The sequence below is a fragment of the Dipodomys merriami genome, unplaced genomic scaffold, assembly GCF_024711535.1.
Source record: "Dipodomys merriami isolate MVZ:Mamm:240054 unplaced genomic scaffold, mDipMer1.0.p SCAF_2270, whole genome shotgun sequence".
In the NCBI taxonomy this organism is placed as follows: Eukaryota; Metazoa; Chordata; class Mammalia; order Rodentia; family Heteromyidae; genus Dipodomys; species Dipodomys merriami.
Window position 1 is genome coordinate 1 of NW_027203683.1, and position 14,825 is coordinate 14,825.

Genomic DNA, 14,825 nt, shown 5'->3' on the forward strand with positions numbered 1-14,825 from the left:
AGTCTGCACGCCCCTCGTTCTGTGTGTGTGTGAGTCCCCTCGTTCTGTGTGTGTGTGTCTGCACGCCCCTGGTTCTGTGTGTGTGTGAGTCTGCATGCCCCTCGTGTGTGTGTGTGTGTGAGTCTGCACGCCCCTCATTCTGTGTGTGTGAGTCTGCACGCCCCTCATTCTGTGTGTGTGAGTCTGCACGCCCCTCGTTCTGTGTGTGTGTGAGTCTGCACGCCCCTGGTTCTGTGTGTGTGTGTCTGCACGCCCCTCGTCTCTGTGTGTGAGTCTGCACGCCCCTCGTTCTGTGTGTGTGTGAGTCTGCACGCCCCTCGTCTGTGTGTGTGTGAGTCTGCACACCCTCGCTTCTGTGTGTGTGTCTGCACGCCCCTGGTTCTGTGTGTGTGTGAGTCTGCACGCCCCTCGTCTGTGTGTGTGAGTCTGCACGCCCCTCGTTCTGTGTGTGTGAGTCTGCACGCCCCCTCGTGTGTGTGTGTGTGTGAGTCTGCACGCCCCGGTTCTGTGTGTGTGTGAGTCTGCACGCCCCTGGTTCTGTGTGTGTGAGTCTGCACGCCCCTCGTTCTGTGTGTGTGTGAGTCTGCACGCCCTTCGTTCTGTGTGTGTGTGAGTCTGCACGCCCCTCGTTCTGTGTGTGTGTGAGTCTGCACGCCCTTCGTTCTGTGTGTGTGTGAGTCTGCACGCCCCTCGTCTGTGTGTGTCTGCACGCCCCTCGTCTGTGTGTGAGTCCTGCACGCCCCTCGTCTGTGTGTGAGTCTGCACGCCCCTCGTGTGTGTGTGTGAGAGTCTGCACGCCCCTCGTCTGTGTGTGTGTGAGTCTGCACGCCCCTCGTCTGTGTGTGTCTGCACGCCCCTCGTCTGTGTGTGAGTCTGCACGCCCCTCGTGTGTGTGTGTGAGAGTCTGCACGCCCCTCGTCTGTGTGTGTGTGAGTCTGCACGCCCCTCGTCTGTGTGTGTCTGCACGCCCCTCGTCTGTGTGTGAGTCTGCACGCCCCTCGTGTGTGTGAATGTGTCTGCACGCCCCTCGTCTGTGTGTGTGTGTCTGCACGCCCCTCATTCTGTGTGTGTGAGAGTCTGCACGCCCCTCGTTCTGTGGTATGTGTCTGCACGCCCCTGGTTCTGTGTGTGTGTGTCTGCACGCCCCTCGTTCTGTGTGTGTGTGTGAGTCTGCACGCCCCTCGTTCTGTGTGTGTGTGAGAGTCTGCACGCCCCTCGTTCTGTGTATGTGTCTGCACGCCCCTGGTTCTGTGTGTGTGTGTCTGCACGCCCCCTCGTTCTGTGAGTGTGGTGTCTGCACGCCCCTCGTTCTGTGTGTGTGTGAGTCTGCACGCCCCTCGTTCTGTGTGTGTGTCTGCACGCCCCTGGTTCTGCTGTGTGTGTGAGTCCTGCACGCCCCTCGTTCTGTGTGTGTGTGAGTCTGCACGCCCCTCGTTCTGTGTGTGTGTCCTGCACGCCCCTGGTTCTGTGTGTGTGTGTTGTCTGCACGCACCCTCGTTCTGTGTGTGTGTGAGTCTGCACGCCCCCTCGTTCTGTGTGTGTGTCTGCACGCCCCTGGTTCTGTGTGTGTGTGAGTCTGCACGCCCCCTGGTTCTGTGTGTGTGTGAGTCTGCACGCCCCTCGTGTGTGTGTGTGAGTCTGCACGCCCCTCGTGTGTGTGTGTGAGAGTCTGCAACGCCCCTGTCTCAGTGTATGTGTCTGCACGCCCCTCGTCTCTGTGTGTGTGAGAGTCTGCACGCCCCTCGTTCTGTGTGTGTGTCTGCACGCCCCTGGTTCTGTGTGTGTGTGAGTCTGCACGCCCCTGGTTCTGTGTGTGTGTGAGTCTGCACGCCCCTGGTTCTGTGTGTGTGTGAGTCTGCACGCCCCTGGTTCTGTGTGTGTGTGAGTCCTGCACGCCCCCTCATTCTGTGTGTGCCTGTACCGGGATGGTGCGTTGGCATGCTGTGAACACACACCTGTGTTAATGTGTGCACAGATGACTTGTGTGATCACATGTGTAACACAGCACACACGTGTGTCTTGTACACGCATGTCTGCCTGCCCGCATCTCCATGTCTTCACGCGTGTGTGTGCATGCACAGGCAGCGTGCTGTACCACGCCCAGACCAGCTGAGGAGCATCAGAGGACTGTGTGTGGCGGGTGTGGGGGTTTCCAGTAGGGCAGCCCCCTCTCGGCGTACCTGGGGAGCAGCGTGTGAGCAGACAGACCCCGCCCCGAGCCTCAGTCCCGGGATGGGCTGGTCCTGGCAGGCCGATGCACACTGGGTTTCCTGTTGCCTTGCTACCCACAGGCCAGGGCTTGCAGGAAAGCCTGAGCGCAGCCTGAGCTGTCCGGTCTACAGACGTTCAGGCCCAGGCAGTGGTCCGAAAGCCCGGAGGCCACAGCAGTCGGCCAGACAGAGGTCAGTGCAGCCCCAGTGTGCCCAGCAGGCCTGGGTGCTGGGTGGACTGCAGCACGTGGCTTCCTCCCATGCCTGTGTGCTGAGAGCGCCGGGTGCCGGGGCCCTGGGAACAGACCGGGGAGAGTTCCCAGCTCCTTTCCAGCCTGTTCCCTCTGAGGATGAGGAGCACAGCGCTGGGCGTCGGCCTCCCGTGATTCTGCGGCCTGAGGGCTCACTCCCCTCCCCAACCCTCAGCAGTGACCCCAGGGGAACCCCCACCCCATTGTTCCCACCATGCTGCCCCCTTCCCACCACACAGCACTCCTTTTTTTTTCTTTTTCTTGCCAGTCCTGGGGGTTTAACTCAGGGCCTGGACACGGTCCCTGAGCTTCCTTTGCTCAAGGCTAGCGCTCTACCACTTGACCCACAGTGCCACTTCCCACTTTTTCTTTTTATGTGGTACTGGGGAATCGAACCCAGGGCTTCATGCATGCTAGGCCAGCACTCTATTGCTAAGCCACCCTCCCAGCCCCACAGCAGTCCCTCTTTAAACTTTTATTACAATTTTTTTTTTTTTTTGTCAGTCGTGGGGCTTGAACTCTGGGCTTGGGCGCTGTCCCTGAGCTCTTCAGCTCAAGGTGAGCGCTCTACTGCTTGAGCCACAGCATCACTTCTGGTTTTCTGGTGGTTTATTGGAGATAAGAGTTTCTCGGTCTTTCCTGCCTGGGCTGGCTTTAAACCGAGATCCTCAGATCTCAGCCTCCTGAATAGCTAGGATGACAGGCGTGAGCCACCCACGCCCGGCTCCTCTTTAAACTTTTAAAAGCAGATGGGCTTATCTGCTTTCTGTGAGGATGGTGAGTGACAGGGACTGGAATGAATAAGGTAGAGGAGTCCTATAAGCGTAGCTGGAGAAGAGAGCGTGGCAGGGGAACAGCATGTACAAAGGCCCTGTGGTGTCACCTCCCAAAGACCTTCACATGCACTGCTCTGGACTTGAAAACTGCAGGGCCAGGGCGAGGCCACCCACAGGTCCATGGGCCATCCATTGCACAAGAAAACCAGGGTAAGAAACCCAGCCATTTGCCACCCACACCTGCCTGGGGTGAGGAGCCCCTTTTCCCAAGAGTTTGTCTACCTTTCACAAAGGCATAGTATGGTCAGGTTCTGGCGGCCGCTGGGCTGGCGGGAACACACACCACGTGCATCGGGAAGGGCACGCTTGCCGTAGTACAAGCTGCCCTAACCTGGCCATGTGCGATGGCGGGTCTCCGTGGCTGCAGGGCTCTGGGCCGTCCTTGTCCCGGATGCTGGCCACAGTGAACAGAGAACACACGCACTCACATCTCGCTGTACACACAGGGCGCCCGGCCAGGCCTAACCCTCTGGCCCAGACCGCTCTCCCCAAGGGAGGGACGGATGGTATCTGGGGGTCAGTGCCATTCCCACAGACGACACCCCCCACCGCGGGTGGGCACAGGACTGGAGGGAGAGGGACACACGGTGCAGCCAGGCCACAGCCCACACTTGCAAACAAAAGTTTCCATCCAGTGTGCCTCGGGCGGCACCCGGGGCTGAGATAAAGACGCGTTGAGAGGCATGAGGAAGACAGAATGTTCTGGTGGCAGTGTGGAAGCCAGGAAGGGCACGCTGTGACAATGTGCCAACAACAAGCACCTGGTAAGCCTTCCACACCGGGGGGGGGGGTCCACACGGGGGGGGGGGGGGAGGAGTCCACACGGGGGGGTCCACACTCGGGGGGGCGTCCACACTCGGGGGGGAGGAGTCCACACGGGGGGGTCCACACTTGGGGGGGAGTCCACACTGGGGGGGAGGAGTCCACACTCGGGGGGGAGGCGTCCACACTCGGGGGGGAGGAGTCCACACTCGGGGGGGAGGAGTCCACACTCGGGGGGGGGAGGCGTAAGCCTTCCACACACGGGGGGGGGGAGGAGTCCACACTGGGGGGGGGAGGGGAGGGAGGTGTAAGCCTTCCACACATGGGGGGGGGGGAGGGGAGGGAGGTGTAAGCCTTCCACACACGGGGGCGGGGGGGGCGGAGGGGAGGGAGGTGTAAGCCTTCCACACACAGGGGGGGAGGAGTCCACACTCGGGGGGGGGGAGGCGTAAGCCTTCCACACACGGGGGGGGGGGGGCGGAGGGGAGGGAGGTGTAAGCCTTCCACACACGGGGGGGGGGGGGGGCGGAGGGGAGGGAGGTGTAAGCCTTCCACACACGGGGGCGGGGGGGGGGGGGGCGTCTCCAGACCTCAGGATGCCGCCCTGTTTGGAAGTGGTGTCTTCACAGATGTCACTAGTAAGATGTGGCCACACGCCAGTCAGGCGGCTTGAACCTGGCACAGAGGGAAGTCACAGCAAGCCGAGGCCACGCGCCCAGAGTTCCCGAGACCCCTGGAGCCAGGAGGAGTCAGAGGATCTTCCTGGAAGGACCTGGGCCCTGTCCACACCTCAGCACCTGAATCACCTCCTGACTAGGGGAATGAACACCTACATCAAAGACATCAGGCTTGGGGCACGTGATGATGACCCCAGACACACTAACTAACTAACGTGCAGTAGCCACTCCTCAGCAGTTAGGACGGGGTGAAGAGCTTTGAATTCAGTCCAGTGTGCTTATGTAAATTAACGTTAATTAGTACTTCAGAACAAAGTCCGTGAAAGAGAAAGGAGTTTACAGCTCTTCTCCCTGGTGTGGGATGCAGCTCCCGGCAAAGCTCTTTGCCTAGCAAGCGCAACATCTCGGGTTCAATCCCCAGAACCAAAAAAGAAAACACTGAAAGAAAAAAAAATACAGTTTTGCAGAGCAAAACTACTCAGAAGGCTGAGATCTGAGGATTGCTGCTCAAAGCCAGTCTGGGCAGAAAAGTCCCCTTGAGACTCTTGTCTCCAACTATCTACTCAAAAACCTCTAACCACTCAAAAAAGCTCTGCGGCTCAAGTGGTAGAGCGCTAGCCTTGAGCACAAAGAGGCTCAGGGACAGCGCCCGGGCCCTGAGTTCTAGCCCCACAACTGACAAGAAAAAGAAATTGTACTCCCCAGAACGTCATTACTAAAAATAAAAACACAGAGTTTATCGTGTTGAAGGTGGAGTCTGAGTCCTGACGCCCGGAGAGGCAGGGCTGCCGGGGCTCAGACCCCAGGCTGGAGAGGAGGGGAGGAGAGGCAGGGCTGCCGGGGCTCAGACCCCAGGCTGGAGAGGAGGGGAGGAGAGGCAGGGCTGCCGGGACTCAGACCCCAGGCTGGAGAGGAGGGGAGGAGAGGCAGGGCTGCCGGGGCTCAGACCCCAGGCTGGAGAGGAGGGGAGGAGAGGCAGGGCTGCCGGGACTCAGACCCCAGGCTGGAGAGGAGGGGAGGAGAGGCAGGGCTGCCGGGACTCAGACCCCAGGCTGGAGAGGCTGAGACCCTCTTGTCACAGGTGCTTCAAGGCTGCTTTTGCCAAGAAGCACTGACTCCTTCCTCACCTGGCCCACGGAGAACAGAAGGCAGGACACTTTGGCCTCCAGCGCACCTGTGCTCTTTTTTTTTTTTTTTTTTAAATAAAAAAAATTGTATTTACTTAGAAGCATTCAGAATGTCAACAAAACAGCTGCAACTTTTTTTTTTTTTTGCAATTACAGAGTGGTATTCAGTTAACAGAACAATTATTTCGTATAAGCTGCGTCAGACAACTGAAGATGAAAAAACTACCGTCCCCATATATAACTAATTTGTGCTGTGCACCAACAAGAACCTGCTTTAAATTTCCATGCCAATTTACAACCCCCATACTGTACCAGGCAAGGTTAGTGGCTATTGAAAATACCACCAGGACAGGGCTATCTAAAGACACATTCGGTAGTGTGTTAACTATACAAAAAAAGACACTGTACAGTTTAAAAACAAATCTTACACAGCCTTACATTTCAATTTTGTTTCTTTAAAAGGAGTGAGTTGTGTACAGGGGGGTTAAATGCTTTATAGACAAGAAAAAAAAACTGCGCTAGAACCAACTTATTCATCATCATCCTCTTCATCTTCATCCTCATCCTCTTCATCTTCCTCCTCTTCTTCGTCCTCTTCATCTTCCTCATCTTCCTCCTCTTCCTTCTTCTTCTTGCTCTTTTCAGCCTTCACAACTCCTTTTTTTGCTGCATCAGGCTTTCCTTTAGCTCGGTAGGCAGCAATATCCTTTTCATATTTTTCCTTCAGCTTCGCAGCCTTCTTTTCATAAGGCTGCTTGTCATCTGCAGCAGTGTTGTTCCACATCTCTCCCAGTTTTTTTGCAACATCACCAATAGACAGGCCAGGATGTTCCCCTTTGATTTTAGGGCGATACTCAGAACAGAACAAGAAGAAGGCCGAAGGAGGCCTCTTGGGTGCATTGGGATCCTTGAACTTCTTTTTTGTTTCCCCTTTAGGAGGGATGTAGGTTTTCATTTCTCTTTCATAACGGGCCTTGTCTGCCTTGGCCATATCTTCAAATTTCCCTTTCTCTTTAGCAGACATAGTCTTCCACCTCTCTGAACACTTCTTAGAAAACTCTGAGAAGTTGACGGAAGCATCTGGGTGCTTCTTCTTGTGCTCCTCCCGGCAAGTTTGCACAAAGAATGCATATGATGACATTTTGCCTCTCGGCTTCTTAGGATCTCCTTTGCCCATGTTTAGTTTTTCCTCCGCGAGGCACAGAGTCGCTCGGTGCCCGTCCGGCTCTCACTTGCCCCTGCGCTGTCTCTATGGAGCTCAATGTACTGCAATGGCTGTGAGAGCGGGAGCCAGACGCAGCCTCCTCACTCTCTCCGCTCTGTCGCACCTGTGCTCTTAACCGGCCTCCCTGCAGCCACCTCAGGATCCAGGACGGACAGGACTTCCTGATGATTGTACAGACCTCTCTCCCCAAGCCGGGGGCCCCAGGTTAACACTGCACACCTGCCAATCTCCCCCTCTCCCTGCTGCCCCGCCTTACTGCTCTCTGACCACCTTCAGGGCCTCAACCTGTCAACAAAGACATTCAGGGATCCAGTGTCTGTAAACCGGGAGATACACCGGCCTGGGTCATGCACTCCTTCACGTAACTTATAGCTGAGCCCCGGATTTCCCCCTGTGGACATTTCTCTGACAGAGCCTTCAGCCTTCAGGTATGTGGGGCTCCCTGCCCTCTTCTTGGCCCAGGCCCACAAGTAAGAGCAGGATAAAGCAAGCAGCCCTACCTGCATTTTTCATGTTTCCTTTTGCTCTGAGTATCTCCCCTCCTGGGATTCTGGGGATGGTAGAATCAGACGGAATGACTGAAACTACTTTCATGTTTCCTTTTGCTCTGAGTATCTCCCCTCCTGGGATTCTGGGGATGGTAGAATCAGACGGAATGACTGAAACTACTTTCAAGGAGCCACAGAGCCTTGGGGGCAGACCCTCTTCACCCACATGAGGCCAATGACTTATCGTCTCCCGGGGGGGTTGCTGCCCCCTGGAGCTGGACCCATAATCCAGTTCAATCTGATCAACCAGATTGCTCCCCTCAAGTGATGAGGGGATCCTTTGGTAGAACCAGAATGGAGATCATTATTAACCTGGCCACAGGTTGCCTTGGCATTGCTGGATTATGTGTGCCTCTCGCTCCACACCACCATTCTTCCCCTATCTAAAGCTAAGGCCAGCACCCTGAAGGTGGGCTGACAAACTTTCCCCCCTCTTGCCAATCAATCTGTTTTTTGCCCTTGGTCCCCACGCCACTCTTTCCTTGGAGGACTGAGTCACGAGGCCCTTGTCTCAACCAGGCCAGGCCTGTGTCCTAGGACACTGGTTAAACAGAAGCCCCGCTCTCTCTGAACAGTCTGCCTCCTAGTCCACCCAAGGGACCACCTGGCAGCCTGGACGTCTCCCGCCTCTGACTCTGCCTGTTTGAGATACCGTATGTAAACAGACCCACACGGCGTGCGGACTCTGAACCTCACAGGTTTCCGGGCTCATCCCCAGGAGGAATGTGTCAGAACTCCCTTCCGTCTCATGCCGAGTCTGATTGTCCTGGGGAGACCAGCCAGGAATCGCCATTCACCCAGGCCGGGCACCTGGGGCATCTCTCCTTTGGGCCACGGTGCTGAGGCTCCTCTTTGCACACAGCCTTCATTCCTCACCCACCCCAGGAGTGTCTTCTCTCAGCCTGAAGCATGTTTCTTCCATCCAGTGCCTTGCTGAGCCTCCCAATTAAGAAGGCCTTGGGAGCTTCCTGCCTCTGTGTCTTTGTCCCCAGCTCCCCATCCCTTCTGCCTCCGCGGGGCCATCCTCAATCACCACGCTTGAGAACAAAGCCGATTGCTTTCTTACTGTACATCTAGTACAGCAAATGCTAAGTCATATGCGGTAGCACTTTTGGCAGGAGTGTGTTCTCAGCGATCCGATTTCACGAGGCCTCCCTGGCCACTGTCCCTCCTGTGGCTTTGAGTGTGGGATTATACCAACCTTCAAGACATTATCTCTGGGAACAGCAGGTTGGCACTTCAAAACACCCGACCAACCCCCAAAAGCTCCGGCCCCAGAGGGCCTACAGACTTGTCCTGGTCAACATCACAAAGGTAAAGCTTGCCGAAGCTACTGCACAATGTCTCCTTCCCGACGCAGCCTCTGGGGGCCGGTTAAGTCCCAGGAGTGTGGCTACAAAACCAGACCTGGGGACCACAGAGCATCAACTGCCCACAGCACCTGGTGGGGAGGGCAGATGAGTAACCAACGTTTGCTTCTGGGTTTTGTCTGTTTTCTGACACAGGGCCTCATTTTATAGGCCAGGCCAGCCTGGGACTGACATCCTGCTTCAGCCTTCCACGTGTTGGGCTTGAAGGGCTTCGAAACCGGGCACCAGGCAGGTTCTGTCACCAAGGCGGGGGTGGCCAGCTGCTTAGGCACAGGAGGCAGCCCAGCCTCCTGGAGGAGGCCCCCAGGGAAGCCAAAACAAGTAATGCCCAGGAAGATGTAAACAAAACCTTTCCTGTGTTTCTTGCCTTGCTGGAGGCTGGAGGTCTAAGGCTACAGGGGTCAGGGCTGGTTTCCCGAGACTACCACGCCTCCCTTGCGCTGTCATCCCAGAGCACTGGGGTCTGCCTGGTGCTGCCCCAGCGTGGGCACCCTGGATGTCCCCGGTGACCACAGGAGAGCTCCACTCACCCTCTAGGACCCCAGAGCCAGAGATGAGGCTCTGCCCCTTCTCTGCCTAAGGCACAGGCTCAACCAATAACCTCAACTGTTGAGACTGGACCCTGCCCTGCAGGAGGTGCGTGCTTCCGTGTCACTGCAAACCACCACAGAGCCCACGGCTGGTCCCCTCGGCCTGACTCCAGCTTTTCACACGGCCTAGCAGAATGGTGGTAGATGGCAGTCTAGACAGGAGAGGAGCTTACCCTAGTCAGATTCCTGAACACATATTCCCCTTGCTTCTCTCTCTCTCTCCGTCTCTCTGTCTCTCTCTCTGTCTCTCTCTGTCTCTCTCTCTCTCTGTCTCTCTGTCTCTCTCTCCCTCTCTCCCTCTCTCTGTCTCTCTGTCTCTCTCTGTCTCTCTCTGTCTCTCTCTCCCTCTCTCTGTCTCTCTCTGTCTCTCTCTCCCTCTCTGTCTCTCTCTGTCTCTCTCTCTCCCTCTCTCTGTCTCTCTCTGTCTCTCTCTCTCCCTCTCTCTGTCTCTCTCTGTCTCTCTCTCCCTCTCTCTGTCTCTCTCTGTCTCTGGTCTGGCTCACTGAGCTGGAAGAGGCTAGTTCTGTCCTCATTCCCTGACTTTGGTGTTTATTGAGCATTGGGCTTCAGCTGTGTGCCAAGCCGTCACCAGTGAGTTTCATGAGAGACTGTCATTGGTGTCTGAGGCGAACACACAAATGTTCAGCATCCTGGGGAAGTGCTCCTGGCTCAGGAGGGATGACAAGGGGCCGTCTCTGAGGACATTTCTTCTCTGAGAGCTGGAGTGTCCTTCCTTCCTTCCTTCCTTCCTCTCTCTTTCTCTCTTTCTCTCTCTCCCTTCCTTCCTTCCTTTCTTCCTTCCTTCCTTCCTTCCTTCCTTCCTTCCTTCCTTTCTTTCTTTTTTCTTTCTTTCTTTCTTTCCTGGTCCTAGAGCTTGAACTCAGGCCTGGGTGCTGTCCCTGAGCTTTTCTGCTCAAGACTGGTACTCTCCCATTTGAGCCACAGCTCTACTTCCAGCTTTTTTTAAATAGCTAATTGGAGCTAAGAGTATCATAGACTTTCCTGTCTGGGCTGGCTTTGAACTAGGATCCCGGATCTCATCCTCCTGAGTAGCTAGGATAACAGGTGGGCCTATTGGCACTCAGCTGGATGCATAAACACATACTCCCCTTCCTTCTCATCTTCCTACTGCCACATGACTGCTAAGGGACAAACAGCAGGAGACTTCAGAGGCCTGACAGGAGTAGTCATGGTTCTTGAGTTAGCAGGTACCTGACATGGGATTGGATCTGCCCGACTCGGCGGAACTTAGCCAGCACTGTGGCTGCAGCCTTCTGTCTGTCCCCGTCTTGTCTTACTTACACCTCCTGAAACCAGTGGTTTGGAGTGATTCTGCCTCTCATGTAGTGGTGAGAGTTCCTCAGGGTGCCTGGAGTCCCCCCGGGTGTAGCTACAGCTCTCCAGTGTGCTCAGGGTGCCTGGAGTCCCTCCGGGTGTAGCTACAGCTCTCCAGTGTGCTCAGGGTGCCTGGAGTCCCCCCGGGTGTAGCTACAGCTCTCCAGTGTGCTCAGGGTGCCTGGAGTCCCTCCGGGTGTAGCTACAGCTCTCTAGTATGCTCAGGGTGCCTGGAGTCCCTCCGGGTGTAGCTACAGCTCTCCAGTGTGCTCAGGGTCCCTGGAGTCCTTCCGGTTGTAGCTACAGCTCTCCAGTGTGCTCAGGGTCCCTGGAGTCCTTCCGGTTGTAGCTACAGCTCTCCAGTGTGCTCAGGGTCCCTGGAGTCCTTCCGGTTGTAGCTACAGCTCTCCAGTGTGCTCAGGGTCCCTGGAGTCCCCCCGGGTGTAGCTACAGCTCTCCAGTGTGCTCAGGGTGCCTGGAGTCCCTCCGGGTGTAGCTACAGCTCTCCAGTGTGCTTCCATGGGCAATGGGCCATTTCCTTGTGCTATCTCTAGGATAAATCTAGGATTTAGAACACATTCAATCCAGGAAACTTATTATGTTTTCCATTACACCTGCCAAAGCACTATTTTTTTAAAAAAATTTTTTTTGGTCCAGTCGTGGGGCCTGAACTCTGGGCCTGGGCGCTGTCCCTCAGCTCTTCAGCTCAAGGCTAGCGCTCTACCACTTGAGCCACAGCGCCACTTCCAGCTTTTTTCTTTTTGCTTATGTGGTGCTGAGGAATCAAACCCAGGGCCTCAGGCATGCAAGGCAAGCGCTCTACTGCTGAGCCACCTTCCCAGCCCTCAAGGCACTATTTCTAGGTGAGGTTCTGGGGGCAGGCACTGAATATGCCCTTATGGGAGACACAATCATACCAGAGACATCTTCCTTCCTCTACCCATGGCCGGCACCTCAGCCGCCCAGTGGCCGATTCCACACTACCCCTCTACCGAGACAGAGGCTTGTCTTCTCAACTGGAAGCTGTTAGATTCAACCAAGAAGCACTGGTGCAACAACTTAGGGCTCAAGTAACAGAGCCTCAACATGCTGGTGAGGTAAACTTTCACTCATTTTCATACCTAAGGCATCTGAAGGTAGGCTGGTTTAGATGACCTTTCAAGCCCCAGAGCCTCCCATTTACCTGCTCAACCATTTCAGAATGTGGCTTCTTATCCTCAACTTGTTGCTGCATGGTTTCCAAAGTCTGGTCCCTAGTCCCAGCAGGTGGCTTGGGTAGGAAGTCAATTCTCAAGTTTCAGGTCAGACTCAGGAGTTAGGAACTCCCAGGTGGCCAGAGAAGGATGGCTCTATTTCCCTCCTCACTGTGATCCTTCTCTCTCCCTCTTTCCTCCCTCCCTCCCTCTGTCTCTAGCTTTCTTTCTTTCTTTCTTTCTTTCTTTCTTTCTTTCTTTCTTTCTTTCTTTCTCTCCCCTTTCTTTTTTCTAGTCCTGGTGCTAGAACTCAGGGCCTAGCTGCTGTCCCTGAGCTTCTTTTGCTCAAGGCGAGAGCTATAGTATTTGAGCCAGAGCTCTACTTCTGATCCTTTGGTGGTTAAACGGAGGTAAGAGTCTCATGGACTTTCCTGTCTGGGCTGGCTTCAAACTATGATCCTCAAATCTTAGTCTCCTGATTAGCTAGGATTGCAGGTATGAGCCTGGTTTAAAAAAATTTTTTTTGAAAGTCTTGGGGCTTGAACTCAGGGCCTGGGCACTGAGCTTCTTTGGCTCAAGGCTAGTACTCTACCTCTTGAGCTACAGTGCCACTTCCAGCTTTTTCTGTGTATGTGGTACTGAGGAATGGAACCCAGTGCTTCATACGTGCTAGGCAAGCACTCCACCACTAAGCCACATTCTCAGTGCTTTTTTCTCTTTTGGTGATGTTGATTTCTTTCTGGTCTTGAGAAGCCAAAACATATTAAATCACAGAAGGAAGCCCTTCCTTCATTCCACTGAGGGGACAAATGAGGCCTAGAGAAGTTAAATCATTTGCAAAGTATTTTCAGAGGGTAGAACTTCTCCTCCCTGCCCAGTCCATGCAGAGGCACAAGGAAGTACCTAATCTTAGGCTGCAATTACAAAGTAAGATGTAAAATCCAGCTACCCACAAGTGGCTCATACCTGTAGTCCTAGCTACTCAGGAGGCTGAGATCTAAGGATCTCAGTTCAAAGCCAGCGTGAGCAATAAAGTGTGTGAGACTTGTATCTCTAGTTAGCCACCAAAAAAGCTGGAAGTGGAGTTGTGGCTCAAGGACAGAGCTCTAGCCTTGAGTACAAAATTTCAGAGACAGTCCCCAGGCCCTGAATTCAAAGCCCAGAACTGGCATACAAAAGATGTATAATCTAGTTCTTCAGTCATACTACTGTTCAAAGTGTTGCAAGAACATGTGGCTGGAGCCATAGTCCGAGACATTTTGGCTCCTATTCCTCTTCAGGTTTGGGGTAGAAATGAGTGTGCACAAATCCAATTCAGAGCACGCCATCTAGGCCAGGAACTGCATAGAGAAGCCAGTGTGTAGGTGGCAGGATTATCACACAAGTTCCAGTGGGTCCTGGCAAGCCTCAGGAAAATTCAGCTATGAAGATGAGCGTCCACTGAGGTAAACCTGCTCTGTTTCACGCTGTCTCCGGTTCCAGTCTCCCTCCTTGCTGTATCCCAAGGACAGAAGTCAGCCCAGGAGTTCTCTACCCACAAGGAAGATTCCCCAAAGCAAGACCTGTCTGGGGAAGGGTAGGGCTGTGGTTCCCAGCAATGGTGGCTGGTCCTCACAACGGTCACCCAGCTACTTGGAAATGAACCAGAGACCAGGCACCTAGGAAAATTAAGCATACTGGGAAGAAACTCCCAAAGGAAGTACCAGAGACCCTGTTCTTGGCTGGAGCTGCACAGTTGAGCATCTTTGGAGAAGAGATGAGTAAGGAAAGGGCCAATTTTTGCACTTGAAAACATTAAGAGGGCTGGGAAAATGGCTCAGTGTTAGAGTGCTTGCCTGGCATACATGAGGCCTTGGGTTTGATTCCTTAGCACCCCATAAACAGAAAAATCTGGAAGTGGTGCTGTGGCTCAAGTGAGCATTCGCCTTGAGCTGAAGAGCTGAGGGGCAGCGCCCAGGCTGAGAGTTCAAGTCCCACGACCCACAAAAGAAAGAAAGAAAGAAAGAAAAGAAAGGAAGGAAACATCAAGAGCAGAGCTTCTGCAGTGGCTGGTTGCTCTGAAGGCAGTAGGAAGGGCTGTTAGAAAGGCCTCAGAAGGCCCCAGAAGGCTGTAGGTTGGGCAGCCGAGGAGCTAGTCCCAAAGACCAGAAACAGACCAGTACCCTAACAACCAGAGGCTTGGCAGGCACCTCACCTACATTTTCGGGCCTAAGTCCCCCAGGCTGGAAGGGAAAACTGTTCTGCACCTTTCTCAATCAAAAGGAAGTTTACTCTGGAGTAAAAGGCTGTTTTCATAACAAAGCCTGGAGGGGTGGGGGACTCCGACCCCGCCCCAGGCAGTGAGAGCAGGGCCCGGGTTAGGGAGCTGCCTTCCCCGCCCTCCCCTTCCCTGGGGAGGACAGGGACCAGCCCTGGTGTTCGCGCCTTCTGGCTCTGTGTCCTCAGCTTGAACCTCAGGGCCTGGGGCCGGGGCGCTCCGTGGTGCCTCCTCCCGAGTGTCTTCATCTTGGTAAGACAGGAGTTAGACGTGAGCAGGGGTCTCCCCGCTGCCCAGGCTGAAATGGATCGGTCTTCACATGCTTGCAGGCTCCCGGACACGGGTGGCCGCGGTCAGGCTCCGCACAGCGCGGTGGGCCTGGGCGAGGGCCCCGCGCCGCTGACGGCCGCACAGCCAAGCCCAGGCACAGCCAAGCCCAGGCAC

The 14,825-nt window shown here is 55.0% G+C and overlaps 1 protein-coding gene across 1 annotated transcript; it reads right to left on the reverse strand.

Moving 5' to 3' along the window:
* Positions 1 to 6,297: 6,297 nt before the first annotated feature.
* LOC138835092 (high mobility group protein B1) lies at positions 6,298 to 7,194 on the reverse strand. Its single transcript, XM_070033771.1, has one exon. The coding sequence runs from the start codon at positions 7,038 to 7,040 to the stop codon at positions 6,393 to 6,395; it is 648 nt and encodes a 215-aa protein (XP_069889872.1). The 5' UTR covers positions 7,041 to 7,194; the 3' UTR covers positions 6,298 to 6,392.
* Positions 7,195 to 14,825: the final 7,631 nt, after the last annotated feature.